This window comes from Colletotrichum phormii, assembly GCF_030913505.1.
Source record: "Colletotrichum phormii strain CBS 102054 chromosome Unknown BDP81scaffold_6, whole genome shotgun sequence".
NCBI classification, from domain to species: Eukaryota; Fungi; Ascomycota; class Sordariomycetes; order Glomerellales; family Glomerellaceae; genus Colletotrichum; species Colletotrichum phormii.
The window spans coordinates 1,299,189-1,313,080 of record NW_026851448.1 but is presented as its reverse complement, the minus strand read 5'-3'; the positions used below and the strand labels follow the sequence as shown (position 1 = coordinate 1,313,080).

The 13,892-nt window shown below is 53.4% G+C and overlaps 5 protein-coding genes across 5 annotated transcripts; 2 read left to right on the top strand and 3 right to left on the bottom strand.

Moving 5' to 3' along the window:
- Positions 1–2,651: 2,651 nt before the first annotated feature.
- On the bottom strand, positions 2,652–2,990 carry BDP81DRAFT_423086 (uncharacterized protein). The gene has a single exon (XM_060590047.1). The coding sequence runs from the start codon at positions 2,922–2,924 to the stop codon at positions 2,688–2,690; it is 237 nt and encodes a 78-aa protein (XP_060447590.1). The 5' UTR covers positions 2,925–2,990; the 3' UTR covers positions 2,652–2,687.
- Positions 2,991–4,317: 1,327 nt separating this feature from the next.
- Positions 4,318–5,160, top strand: BDP81DRAFT_314296 (rpsU-divergently transcribed protein; the record flags this gene model as incomplete). Its single annotated transcript, XM_060583986.1, has 2 exons — positions 4,318–4,755; positions 4,828–5,160. The coding sequence occupies 2 exons, from the start codon at positions 4,318–4,320 to the stop codon at positions 5,158–5,160; spliced, it is 771 nt and encodes a 256-aa protein (XP_060447589.1).
- A 351-nt stretch (positions 5,161–5,511) lies between these two features.
- BDP81DRAFT_315293 (RecF/RecN/SMC N terminal domain-containing protein) lies at positions 5,512–9,233 on the bottom strand (the record flags this gene model as incomplete). The annotated part of the gene is made up of 4 exons (XM_060584079.1): positions 5,512–5,545; positions 5,617–5,717; positions 5,787–9,056; positions 9,126–9,233. The coding sequence occupies 4 exons, from the start codon at positions 9,231–9,233 to the stop codon at positions 5,512–5,514; spliced, it is 3,513 nt and encodes a 1,170-aa protein (XP_060447588.1).
- Positions 9,234–9,968: 735 nt separating this feature from the next.
- BDP81DRAFT_314266 (SGT1 protein-domain-containing protein) lies at positions 9,969–11,885 on the top strand (the record flags this gene model as incomplete). Its single annotated transcript, XM_060583983.1, has 2 exons — positions 9,969–10,215; positions 10,273–11,885. The coding sequence occupies 2 exons, from the start codon at positions 9,969–9,971 to the stop codon at positions 11,883–11,885; spliced, it is 1,860 nt and encodes a 619-aa protein (XP_060447587.1).
- A 173-nt stretch (positions 11,886–12,058) lies between these two features.
- BDP81DRAFT_459575 (uncharacterized protein) lies at positions 12,059–13,516 on the bottom strand (the record flags this gene model as incomplete). The annotated part of the gene is made up of 1 exon (XM_060593556.1): positions 12,059–13,516. The coding sequence occupies one exon, from the start codon at positions 13,514–13,516 to the stop codon at positions 12,059–12,061; it is 1,458 nt and encodes a 485-aa protein (XP_060447586.1).
- Positions 13,517–13,892: the final 376 nt, after the last annotated feature.

The following is a 13,892-nucleotide window of genomic DNA, read 5'->3' as shown; positions in this document are numbered from 1 at the left end:
GAAAGATATGGGCTGGGCTGAGGTAGGTCGGTGTTCTTCTCACGCATGTATATGTAAGGAAGGCATGGCATGAATTGATGGATCAACGGATGGGGGGATGATTGGGATTGAACGGTTGGGTGGATGGAGGGATGTCCGCATGTGTCCCAAGTCAGGCATGCGCGTGTACGAAGGGTGTACAAAAGGCAGGTAGGCATGAGCAAGCGTACGTATATGTAAGGCTAGACATGGACAATACTGCGCGTACTTGCCCAGGACAGCGGCAGGAGGAAGTGTGAGGCGAGAGTAAGGTAGGGGAGGTGACAGGAGCTGCTTGGAAGATGCTAGCTGCAGGACCTGGGGGGGGGGTAGGAGGAGGGGGGGTAAAGAAAGTGTTCGTCACAGCAATGGACGTGGTTTCCAAGCTGGAGAGCTGTTGCGTCGTTTCGGACCAACATGAGGGATGGTGTCGGGCTGGGCTCCAACTCCCAGAAGAGCATGGAAAGCTCCAGCTCCAAGCCTCAAGCCTCAAGCCTGTGCTAGGTCGGACCAAGGGAACATGAAAGGGTACATTTGGATCGAGAAGGTCCACGTAATAGAAGTGAATGGGTAAGGTAATCAGATAGGAGGAGGGGAAGCAGGTGAAGCCAATGCCATTTCAGCTCAGAGAAGGTACTTTGAGGCAAGGAAGACGCGGTGAAATTGCGGTACACCGTACGTACGGTGGAGGCTCAATCATGGGAAGGAAGTAGAACGGAAGGTAAGGTAGGGAGAGTGACCATCCAACGGTAGATGACGAGCCGCAAGACGACGAGCTGGTGATGGTGGTGCTGGGGGACAACGAATGGTAACAGTTGAAGAGGGAGAAAATGAGAGATTCGATCAAGACTCACCCATTGTGACGGACGACTCGGGCGATGCGAGAGAGAGGGGGTGAGAGTGGTAAAGATTGGTTGGCAACTCGATACAGAGTATGTTGTGCCGTGTTGCGATGTGAGGCGTTGTTGGTTTGTTGCTGCTGTGCGTTGCTTGCCGTGATGCGATACGTTGTGAAGTGATGTGACGCGCGCGCGTTACTGTCCTGAAGAGATACCTGAGGTCGGGTCAGGCAAGGTAAGGTATCCGTAGATGGAGAAGGGTGTTGAGGTAATGTGGGCGGCAGGCGCAAGGCGACCAAGGTCAGGTAAGGTCAGGTCCAGGCAGAGGAAAGGATGGATAGCGTGAAAACAAAGGACAACGGGTCCAGTCTCCCCGTGTTTGTGTGTGTGTGTGTGTGAGAGGTGAGAGAGAAGTTGGGCGGGTAAGGCAGTGAGATGACGGGAGTGTCTGCGCGTGTGGTGTTAAGGTGTGTGTGTGAGTGGGTAGTGAGGTGGGCGGCGAAAGCAGAACGGAACGGAGTGATTTGACACGAGCTGGCTCGGAAGAACCTCAGCGACGCGGCTTTGGAAGCTGTGGCGCACGCGTGGGGGCGGCTTCACTAAGTAGTGCCTTGGGTGCTTGAGTCCAGACGACACTGGCGACTGGAGCTGAGGAAAGAGAGCTACTTACCTGAGGTAAGCTAACTAAGTCAACCTAGGTGAGGTCGGTAAAGGTCTGCTAGGTAAAGCAAGGTAGACCTCGGTCAGTATTCAGGTTCCAAGGCTGAAGATGGCAACTGACAGAGGTGGGTTGCTGAGGAAGGTGTGATGCCAATGGAAGAAGTGCCTAGTTGTACGGAGTATGGAGCACTGGATCGATGGATGGGGAACTGTTTGGCGAGGTGGTAGGTAAGTGGTAGGAGGCACGGAGGATGTTGTGCCTTTCCGCTCAGCAAAAAAAAAAGAAGCGAAATGCAAGGCAGGCACGGTAAGGTACGATGGGGGGAGGGGAATTGGGCGAGGCCACCAACCGCTCACCTCTCGGCGCAACTGCAGCCAATTAGAAGCCAGGAGCTCGAGAGGAAAGGCTCCAAGGGCGCCAGGCATCATCAGGCATCCGTCATGTTGGTCGTCAAATGGAAGCTCGACAGCTAAGGTAGGCACGTTCGAGCTTCGAAGCTTCTTGGTAAGGTACAGCAAGGTAAGTGGAGGTACCTAGGTACCTAACGTATCTGAGAAGATAAAACAAGCAGGCACGCAGGTGAGAGGTAAGGTCAGGTATGTATCTCACGATTCTCATCAAGCCTACCATTAGATACGGATTCCCGTAGGCACACCACGCATTGCCTACCTTATTCGGTTGCTTAGGTACATTAGGGTACGCAGTAGTGTCGTCGTCTTCAAGATAATCAAGGTACCTAAAAGTTCTTGGAGTTTACCTACTCACGTCGGATTCGACATTGCGCCCGTAGCTCCCATCCTGATCCGTGCATAACCCGTCGACGTTCCCGCGGAACGAGCTTCTCCACGTTCATTGGTTACAGGTGAGCTGTGCTTGTGGAGAAGAGCTGCAGGTAATCATGTAATTAATGTGAACACTGAACAGGCACAGCAGACGGCGGAGCTCTAGCACCATCAAATGACGAATCATGTTGGTGGAGAGAATGGTCCAATTCGTTACGAATGGGTACCGGGAACGCAGCATGCTCTTCACTTTTGCACCTTGCTGCTGCAGGCCAGCTACGGCCTACCTACCTGAGGTACGGCAAGGTAACATCTATTGCTGATACACTACCTACTCCGTCCACGGCATTGGCACCTTAGCGACGTCTGATTTGATGCCTACCTCAGCTAAGACACACACCCCCACCCCTCCTTGAGCATTGAGCGAGCACCGAGCAGTGAGGTCTGACTGTCCCGAAATGGCGGCAGAAATGGATATTTCCCGACACTCGACGTTGAAACCGCCATTGTCGAGGTATTGCCAGGATCTACATACGGATGCGAAGGAACAGTCGGTACCAGCAATACAACCAACGTGTCTAGCCAGCCGAGTACGGTGTCCTGTGGGCGAGAGGCAGTTGGCATTTCTCCCCACTGGCTTTATTTCCGCAAGGAACCTCACAGCAGGGCTCCTTCAGCCTGCCTTATGCGTATACCGTATGACCTCTCGGGGAGTCGAGAAACTAGACAGCATCGAGGCTTGAGGTATGGTCAAAACCTTGCATACAAGCGTCCAAGGTACAGCCCGACCTTGCCGTATGATGTTAGGTACCTACCTCCCCACTCTGTCCACCAAGGTGTCACATCCCCAGGAAGGTATTCCCGCTATCCTCCCTGTTCAGCTGTAACCTTGAGGGCCATAGTGGCTCTGCTGAGAGCCGGCGTCCAGTCTTCCACGACGCATTCTTCACAGTCTTCACACCAAGGCAAGTAATAAATACAGCCCGTATCTTTGACGTTTGCCGGCGGGAGGGTCCCGGTCTGAGTGTGGATCGAAAAGCCCGCCTAGCTGTGCAGACTGCAGCCCCCAACCACTGATGGACATCCCATCAGCCGGACTACCTTAGTACCTCAACCGTTCCGCTGGCTAAGGTGCTAAGGTAGGAGTGACCCGAATATTCCCACACTGCTCCGTAGGTATGAGGACATTTCCTCGGCCCGTTGATTTCGTGGAGTATCAATAACTATCGTACCTCAAGAAGTATCGGCAGATACGTCCTTGTTCATGGCTCCGAGCTAAGGTATTGCTCACCAAGATGCACATATCAGTTGAGCGATTGATACGGAGTAGCTTGAAGCATGTTATAGTGCTCAAACTAAGTCGTCACATTGATGTGAGTGCGTAAATGTGATCTGAATCACAGCATCTGGAAAGCAACCCAATCAATATCGTTGCTTGAACCGACCATCAGATTGGCGCAGATGTCGTGTCACCATGGTGAGGAAAATGAGGCGTCCCGCAGTAAGCCTCTCAATCGTCTATACCGAAGGCAACCCGGGTGAGGGAGGTAGTTAGGTAGTCATAGAAGGTCGACTCCAGTTCCGGTGTATTATACTACTATAGAAATACTCCAATCACGATGCATTCTTCCTCGCTTTTCATCTTCTCTGGTGGTGCACACTGCCCTTGATTGTGTAGTTATAATTCATCAACCTTCTCGCTTCTCGCTTGAGGTTGATGTATTAATAGTTCTTCTCCTTGAAGTACGAATAGGTATGCCGACTCAAGGGCACAGAGCAAGGTACCGGGGCAGCTCAGCGCAATCCCTGGAGAAATTGGCCGATCCGAAGAGCCAGTGCGCGCATGTATGACGCCCGGGCGGGTTCACCCGAACGATTCGGGATGGCTTAGCCCGGGGGAAGGACGGGCCAAAAAAAAAAAAGAAGAGGCCCTCTGGAATCAGCCAACGTTCGTCGAAACCACAGACGTAGCAATCCCCGTTGGCCAAAAAAGCTCGCCTTCTTCTCGCCCGTCACCATGTCCATTCCTTGCCGTCCGGCTGCCAGATTGGCATTCCGCTCCCTGCGCCAGTGCCCGAGAGCTTCCGCTGTCGCACCCCGGGCGACTCGTGCCTACCACTCCTACGACCACCCGGATCCGACAACGACCTTCCACCCCCACGAATCGACGATCCTCTCCGCCGCGTATAAGCATGTCCCAGAGCATGGCTTCTCACAAAAGGCCCTTGCCCTCGGCGCCAAGGACGCTGGGTACCTTGACATTAGCAGCAGCGTGCTGCCGGACGGCCCCTTTAGCTTGATCCGCTACCATCTCGTCACAAAGCGCGAAGGCATGGCCGCAAAGGAGAAGGAATTGTTCGAAGAGAGCTCGCAGGTCGGTGTCAGCGAAAAGGTGGAACTTCTCACCTGGGAGCGGTTATTAGAGAACAAGGCCGTCATCAACCGGTGGCAAGAGGTGAGCACCGCTCCTGTGTAGAGTCTGCACGGAAGACTGTTTTGGCTTTAATACTTACGATGGATGCAACAGGCCCTGGCGATCATGGCGCAACCGAGCTATGTGCCCGCTTCTTTCAAGGAACTCGCCAAGTTGGTCGACGAGATCTGGTTCCTTTCAGGCGACACTGCCGTCGACCCTTCGTGGTATACCAAGCGCGCCAGCCTATCGATGATATACGCGTCGAGCGAGCTGTTCATGACCAACGACAAGTCGGCCGGTTTCAAAGACACCAGAGACTTCCTGAGGCGGCGACTGAGTGAGGTCAAAGAAGCTGGCGGTGTCATGGGTTCTCTGGGACAGTGGGTTGGTTTCACAGCTAGCGCGGGTGTAAACGTTCTGAGGAGCAAGGGAGTGCGAATCTAGGCCTCCTCAGCGACAACGATTTGTGTATAACAGGAACCACCGAGGTCGAGTTCTCGCTGTGTATGCTATTGTATAATATTGTTTGTAGTACGCGGACTTTGTCGCCCGCTGATAATGTCCCTGACGCCCTTCCATCCAGCCGTCTCACTAGATGCAGTCCCGGCACATGCTACCGTAGGTAGATGAGCCCTTATCCATGACTATGAGGGGTATGTTGCCCAAACGCCGGCCACTGCCAAAAAAATTAAATTTCATTTGTCCCTCCACCCGCGCTTTTTAATTGTACGAAACTTGATTGACCAGAACACCGTTGCTATTGAAATCGTGTATAAAAGCTAGCCAGCTGGAGCGTTAAACCAACGTCCGCTGCCGGGGGTCGGTCAGACTGTCACATGTGTTAGCCGAAATTCAGACAGGAGCAAAGCGAGTATTGTCCTCCGACATGAGACGACGTACCGGATGATTTTGACGTCCTTCTCGAGCGTGGCTCGTCCTTCGATCGCGTTTGGTGTAATCATGATGTACTGGCGTGACACGGAGCGTCTAGCAGCGGTGATCTGGGCAGAACAGTCCTTGTTAGCATACCAAATCCATTTACGGAGTAGGTGAGACGAAATCAGACTCACAAGCATGTTTGTGCTGATGGTACGGTTGACGTTGTCCATGAAGACGTCAAACTCGTCCAGACATCGCAGGGGTGAGCCCATGGCCTCCCAAATAGCTAGCAGCATGCAGATGGATGAGAATGATTTCTCACCACCCGACAACGTCTTTGTGCTCCGGCCTGCAGTGCCCTTACGGGTTTCATCTGGTTCCACAAAGAGTTGCAGCCGACGTTGCGGATGGTCAATGGCAAGCTTGCCCCTGAAACCACGCTCGCTCAACAGGTATTGGAAGCAGATGCGAGCACGCGCCGAGATATGTCGCTGGAATAGTCGCCACCTGTTCAGTCGGTCTTCCAGATTGAGCTTGCCTGCCGCTTGCTCCTCCTGCTGGCCCTTGTAGAGTTGCTGTGAAGCTTCATATGCAGCCTCAGCCCTAGCCGCCCGTTCCTTTATCTCCTCATCCGATGCTCCCAATCTTTGAGCCCTCTTCTCCAGCTGTTGGTGGATGACAGCGTACTTGCTCTCGATACTCCTGTGAGTCTCGCCTTCCTCGATATACACCCTCTGCGGCGCCTTGTCCATGGCTTGTGCAGTAAAGTTGGCGACAACTTCGGCCTGTTCGTCTCGCCTCGTTTCTGCTCGCTCTTTCTCGAGAACCGCATCGTCACGCTCTTGGAACGCGCGGTTTTTCTCGAGAACTGCCATTTTCCGCAGGTCTTCCGCTTTCTGGACTGCGAGTTGCAACTTCGTAATTCGTGCCTGAAAGTCTTTCATTCTTCCCTTCTCCTCGGCAAGCGTCCTCTTGCACTCTTCGCATTTCTTGTTGAGTTCATCTTGTCGCAGTCGCATTTCGCCATATTGGGTTCCATGGTGCTCTCGCTCGGCTTTGATCTTCTCCAACTCTTCCCGGAGTGAAATAAGCCGGCCATCTGCTCCTTCGTATTGGTCCAGTTCGGCAGAGATGTCTTCAATCCTGGCCTGAACCCGCCTCAGCTTCCGCTCGAGGGACTGCCCCTGTTGCTGTTGGCTATTCAGAGCGGTGCTGCATTTTGCGACCGTCTGGTCAAGCTCTCGCCGCTTGAGCTCGATAGAGCGCAAGTCTCCACGTAGATGAGTTAGTGATTCCTTTGCCAAACTGATTTGGGTCTGGTCGTCAGACTTCATCCTTGGCGCTCGAGGGAAGGGGTTGATGGTTCCTGTGTTGTATCCCGCACCGCTTGATCGGGCCATGCGAAGGCCAAAACCTCTCTTACCCGCGCCATCGTGGAGAGAGATGCAAGCTTGGACGTTTGGTGGAGGCGAATCGCTCATCATAACATCTTCTGCCTTGGTCCTTTCTCTTATCAGGACGATCTTGTCGATGGTGTGCGCCACGATGAGCTGACTGCGGACCCAATCATTGTCGAACTTGAGCACCCGGAGGACAGTGTCAAAAGCTGCGTCCGGCTCTCTAAGGTGAGTGTTGGGCGGCAGTCGCTTACTGATGATAATGGGAGGAAAGCGTTGCAAGTTGACTTGGTTCATCAGTTTTGTTAGACGTTGTTGATCGGACTTGTTAGACACAAGGAAGCCATCCAGCGTTGCGCCAAAGACTGTCTCCAAAATGGGTGACCACTCGGGTTGAGTGAGCTGGACGTGGGCTCCAAGAGGCCCGACGGGCTTTTCGTGAAATCCATTCTCTCGCTCGATTGCTTGAAGAAGGAGAGGTATCTTCTTATCGTAGGCAGCCCAAACAGAGCCTCTGTTCTGCTCCAGGCTGCGCAAACGTCCCTCTGCTGAGTTGATTTCGGCCCTCTTCCTGTCGATATCGGCCTTGCCCCCTTGTAAGGCAGCCTGAGCCTGGTTCAGCTCTGCTCTGAGTTGCGGGACTGTATCGTTCTCGTCTGCGATTTGTTGTTTGATCGTAGACTCTTCAGCTCTTGCTTCGTTCAGGAGACTCTCCTGTTCCTGGCGAGCGCTTCCGGCTCCAGCGCCCAATCGCTGCTCCTCGGCTTCAATTTTGGTCTCAAACTCAGCCACTCCTTGCCCGGCGCTTTTGAGCCGTTGCTGAACATCTCTGAGTTGGTGGTGTATGTCGGTGACGGATTGCTTGGCGTCATGATACGCTTCTTCAGCAACGGCGATACTTTCCTGAATGGCACCGGCATCCTGTGATTCGGATTCGACTGCACCTTGAGCACGCTCCAGGTGCTCATCGCGCTGGTTTAGAGCTTGTGTTGTGCGTTCAATGAGCATAGTGGTGCGTTGAATTTCCTCGTCCAGAGCAGCGACTTCCTCATTGCACTTGGCGAGCCCATCTTCTTGCTCAGCTACCTGTGACCAGTAAAGCTGATTGCGGAGACGGCGATACGTCTTTCTCATTTCTTCGTTCTTCTGAGCGATGTCCTTGAGCTTCTGTGCCTCCGAATGCTCTCTCTTCGCACGACGGACATGTTCCTCTAGGCTTGGAAGCTTCGCCTCATGGCTCTCGAGAATCTCCGTTAGGAGTTTGTAGTCGTTATCAAGCTGTTCGAGCTGGACACCTCGAACAAAAAATTTGTATTTCATGGAAGGCGAGGACGAGTTCAGGAATTGACGAGCGTTATCTTGCGACAGGACGTTCAGTGGGTTATCGACCTGCAAAGCCCAGTACTCGGAGATCTCGTCAACGTCTGCCTTCTTTGTAGAAATTGTTTTTCCAGTCACACTCTTGAGCTTGAAGCCACTGGCGCCAGCCCTAGAAAAATGTCGTTCGACTCTGATGGTTTCGCCGTATAGATCGGGTTGATAAGCGTCTATACCCTGGTTCTTAATCCTCACAATGATGACTGAATTGTCTCTGCCTTCTTTGATGAAGCTCTTGAGACTTCCGCCTCTGTTGGTAGAGCTAGCCTTGCCGCCAAGACACAATGTCAAGGCCGTGAGGACTGCACTCTTGCCACTTCCATTCTCGCCGACGATGAAGTTGATCAGGGGACCGAGCTCAACAAAGAGGCGTTCGTGGCACATGAAGTTGATGCACTCGACACTCTCGATAATGCCGTTTTCGGCAGCATGGTTGTCGCCGATGCGCTGTGGGCGGCTCTTGACTTTCTGCGTAGCACGTTGATCGTCTTGATCCTCGTACTGCAAGTGCCTGAAGCCATCGTCTCGGGCAATTTCGTATTGGGTTCGGGGAGGTGAGTCACGACCGGCTCGTCTGTCCTCCTCTTCCTCGTCTGCACCGTCTTCGCTTCCGGAACTTGGGAACTCGTCCCTCTTTGGGGTTGGCTTAGTCGGCTGAGCGGTGTGTGATAGTCGGACTCGCTTTGACTACGGAATTTGAGAAGTGTCAGTTGATATCATGGATATTCCTGGCGCCATCTTCTTGGAGAAACATACGGGCGCATCCTGACCGAGGTTGGACCTTCCATGCCGCATCTCAACCAGCTCTTCCTCCTCTCCAGTGCCTGCTTCCGACACGGCGTGGGATCTTTTGGCGGGGGCCATGGCGAGTACCTCGGAAAATGCGCCTGCAATTGCGCCTGCCTCGAAGCGTCGCGCAATAATGAATCAATGTGCCTATTGCGCTAGGCGTCGATAAAGGTATTCGCAGATGTCGGGTTCGTTGGATATATTGAGCTTTGTGGCCTTCCAGATTGAAGGAGCATGAAAGCTTCGTGAGACGCGTCGAATGGCGGAACGCGACTGTGTAATTGTCCGCGGTGGGGGGTTGCGGTAAGGTACTTAGTTCTGCCTGCACCTTGCGTTAATCGAGCACTTAACGCGCACAGTGCTTTCGGGCAGGCGCACTCGAAATTAACTGTACCGGCAAGACGACTATTTGTGGGGCGCTCCTTTGAGCCACAACGACGGGATGCGCTGGCAGCCAGTCACTCCAGTCTCCAGAGTCTGAGATGTAATTATTGAAGGAATTCTATCGATTAGTTCAAGGCGAATACTCGCTGTCGGCAAGTCAAGCCCGAAAACTCTGGCACTGGGGTGTTCTGAAATACGTACTCACGAACACCAACACGTTGATACCCCAAAAACCCTCTTCCGATTTCTGAACTCGCTTGGTGTGAAAGAAGCTCAGCTGAACTCCACTCAAATTAATCGGCTGTGTCTGCAAACTGGGCTAAAGCTTACGATTCTGCCGTAAAAGAACAACAACAGTGGCCGTCGTCTGTCTGCGCGCAGTTCCACAATCATCTGGCGAGCTTGATCATCTCGAAGTAACCTGACATGGCTGGTTCACGAGAAGGGACAGGAGATGGAGAGGACAACCACGAAAAGAATGCCCCCAACTTACAGGACAATTGCGTCGAATATAGCATCTTCCTCGTTGACCCCAAAGCCGCGAATGATCCACTAAAGCAACTTTCCCGACTCGAAGATCTACGAAAATCTGCTTTGCAACTCGCAAGCTCCCTGACTGCAGACTATATTTGGCAAAAGGGCCTGTTTACTCTCGACGTGGTAACAAAGCAGGGTTCGTCCGACTCCAGAATGATCTCGTCTTTCGATTTGAGTGCTAAGACTTCGACAGGCAACTCGTTTCTACGAGGAACGACGGACTACGGGGATGCGATCGAGGACGAATGGCTGATTGTCTTCATCCTCAGGGAGCTTTCCAAAGCTCACCCCACGGCATGGATCCGTGTCTTTGACGCTGATGGGGAGTTTCTCCTCATAGAGGCGGCCAACGTTCTTCCCAAATGGTTGAGTCCTGAGACGGACCACAACCGCGTCTGGATCAACAATGGTCGTCTGCGAATCATCCCTCACACACCCGAGGACGGCGCCAAAACCCGGCTGTTGACATTGTCAGACGCTTTGCGGGCCATCAAGTCCACCGCTGAATCTCTTTTGCACTCCGAGTTCATAGAGGCCGAGGCCTTCTACCGCCTTGAAAAGTACCCTGACCAGATTCGCAAGTCTATACACCACTCGCTCGTGACGATCCCTCGAAGACTTGTCCATGTCTTGCGCCAAACTCCCAAAGCCGTTGCACCAGCTGTAGAGTCATTCTACCTCCGCGATGCGCTAGATCTGAACGCTCTCCTGTCCAGCAAGAAGAGTCTTACTTTCCCCCCGGTTGATCTTGTCACAGTGAGCGTCAGGTTTTCCAGGGTGTTGTTCGCTCAACTCAGATCGCAAAGGTTCGAGCCTCCTGCACCGTGGACTGATATTATCCAACGGGCCAAGGGGGTCGAGCACACACGTCTGGAGATTGGCATGAAACTCACATGTGGATTCGAAATAATGCTCAACAACGTTGAGAAGGCTGATAGCCGTGAGGCCAGGGCGGCTAGCATTGTTGTTGAGGAACTCGAGGAGGATGGAGATTCAGTGCTCCCTACGGACAAACAAATCCTCAGCTGGAAGGATGCCAGTCGCAATGATGACGAGTCCTGGATGGACATCAACTACGAAGACTTTGAAAGGGAGCTGTCGGGACGTCAAGGCGGTTCTCAATCTCAGCCAAAATCAAACTTTGGGGATGCTACGACACAAGCAGACCTGCGCAAAATCGTCTCCCGGTTCGAGGCCTTCCTCAACGATGAGAATGCAGGACTAGACGGTGCCGAGATCGATGAGATGGACATTGATGACGACGACGAAGAATCCGAGGGAGGGGAGACAGACGAAGATGACGAGGATGAAGACAAGGCGGTCAGCTTTGATGAGGCGGAGTTTTCTCGTATGATGAGAGAAATGATGGGACTCGCACCCGCAGAGTCCGACGTTCGTGATGTTCCGGGCAAATCGCCTGCGGCGACAGAGAACACTAAGCCCGTCGGGCGGGGCGAGGAACCTGATGACGATGACCTTCGGAAGCTTACCGCTGCGTTGGAAGCAGAGCTCAATGAGCACGGTGCTCTGAAGTTGGATCAACCTCAAAACAGGGCCCTTAAACAGAAAAACCAAGGAAAAAAGGAGGCGTCTGGCCAGGCAGGCAGTGTACATGAAACGAGCAATGGTGAGGAGGAGGCAGACGACGAAGTTGACATTGACTACAATCTGGCCAAGAACCTCCTCGAAAGCTTCAAAGGTCAGGGTGGTATGCCAGGTCCGGCTGGGAATATTCTGGGCATGATGGGACTCCAGCTACCGCGAGACGAGGACGACAGTTCAGGGCAAGGCAAACAGGAGCGATAAAGCTAGACGGCTGAGATCCTCTAGATCACTAATCAGTCTTCATTGAAACAATGATTGCATCTTCTTCCCGGAAGCAACCGTGCGCCAGGCTCTAGACGTGTCTTTCCCCCAAGTATGTTCTAAGAATGTTCGTTCATCATAAGCATCACTGTTCAATACACGACCGCCGTCTACTATTCAGACGATTCCCCGCTCTTCGACCGTTTCTTTGCCGGGCTTGATTCGCCGCTTGGTCTTCTCCCTCTCCGTGTGCCAGCATCATCGAGAGCATCAAGCTGCGCCAAGATAGTGTTCAGCCTCTTCCGTGCCTCCAACTCGCGCCCGCTGATGTCCTTTTGCGGGCGAAAGTATGTCCTGGCAATATGCGTGATTGTATGGTAGCAGTCGTACAGCAAAAGGCGGACGTGCGCCCTCTCCTTGTCTTCAATCAGATCCGAAGAAAACATCGACATGATGGTGTGTCGAGTGTTTGAATCTCCGTTGAATCCCGCAAGAAAATCACCACTAGGCTCACGACCGATATTGAGAGCAAACAGCGGGTCTCCAAAGATGAAGTTGCTCCAATCCTTCATGCCAGCCATGACGATGCCATCGTTGTATGGCAGAGCGAGTGTAGTGCTGTCTCCCGAATCCGAACCGGTGTCATACTCATCGCCAACCTCGCTACTTGCGTCACTGCCGTGTCGGTCTGCGTCTTGTAGTCTGCCCCGTGGCCTATCCTCAACCAGAGATGCGTCCTCTCCGGGGCTTCTCTTTCTGAATACCAGGGTGTTCACATCCTTCCCGACATCGACAGCCACCAGCCGGGGTGTTTTGATTCCATCCAGCACGTGTTCGAAGCGTTTAAACTGCCGTCGGATGGCGCTGTAACCCAGCATCACTTGCATATCCTCCCCATCACGAAGCACAGCTTCTAGCATTGAGTGGAAAGCCGTAGTCCAGGAGTGGACTCCTCTTGACTCCATCAATCTCGCGGTGATATCTCGCCTCGCGGGCTTCGTGGGATCTGTAGCGGGTGATGGCACACAGGTAGGTAGAACAGCAAACGCAGGCCCAAATCGCCCAGTGGGTGATACCTGCTCGCAGAGCTGCCGGTACAGTTGGCCAATTTGAAAATCGATCGTTCTTCGTTCGGACGTTGAGAGTGGTGGACTGAGTTCGGAGATGGGGGTGCCTATTGTTGGCTTGACGAGGTTATATTCGAGGCCCAGCTCGTTGGATGCGGCCGTATGTGATATGAGGGTTGGAACCAACGCCCGCAGTTCTTGCACCGCGATGTCAGAATGACTGGTCGTTCCACTCTCAGGAGTAGCTATGGGAGAGGTTGGCCTGAGTAAGACTTCCGGTTCCGTGATTTTCTCATGGAGAAGAGGCGTCTCGACAGTTTTGCCAGCAAGCCATCTCAATACGGCAGCCTCCGAGATGACGGAGGCTCGTTCAGATCGCAGGAGCTTGACCATGGGCGGCGGGGGAACGACGAGAACCAGGCTCGCTCCGGTGGAGACTTTGACTCCATAGACGCGTTGGCAATGGACCGATGGCATCACCTGGACTTGTTGGACGGTGGCCTGGGGTACCAAACGGCTTATAACGGTCTGTATGGGCTTTGCCGGAGGAGGCGGCGCACACATGGACGTCTTCGACACTGTATTGTGGTACAGGTTCTGCCCTATGGAAGGTCGATGCGTGACGGGCGGGATGCTGCAGGTTTGCGAAACGCTTTGGCAGGCGAATGGTATGCAAGGTGAAGTCGAGGTGTGAGTGCGGTGACACCAACCAGGAGCCATGTGGTAGGGGTTGGGCGAAGTAGCTAGATATAGCGAGCCCTCTACGGCTTTCCAGGCGAAGGTGTCGGGATTTGCAAGGTCGTGTTGCGGCGTGATATGGACACACGGAGTGGTCCGGCCGGGGACTTTGGACGTTTTCATGCCAACAAGGGCAACACCAAGAGATCACTCCAATAGAAACGGGGTGTCTAGCGAGGCGGATTCGAAAGGGTGAGCCGGC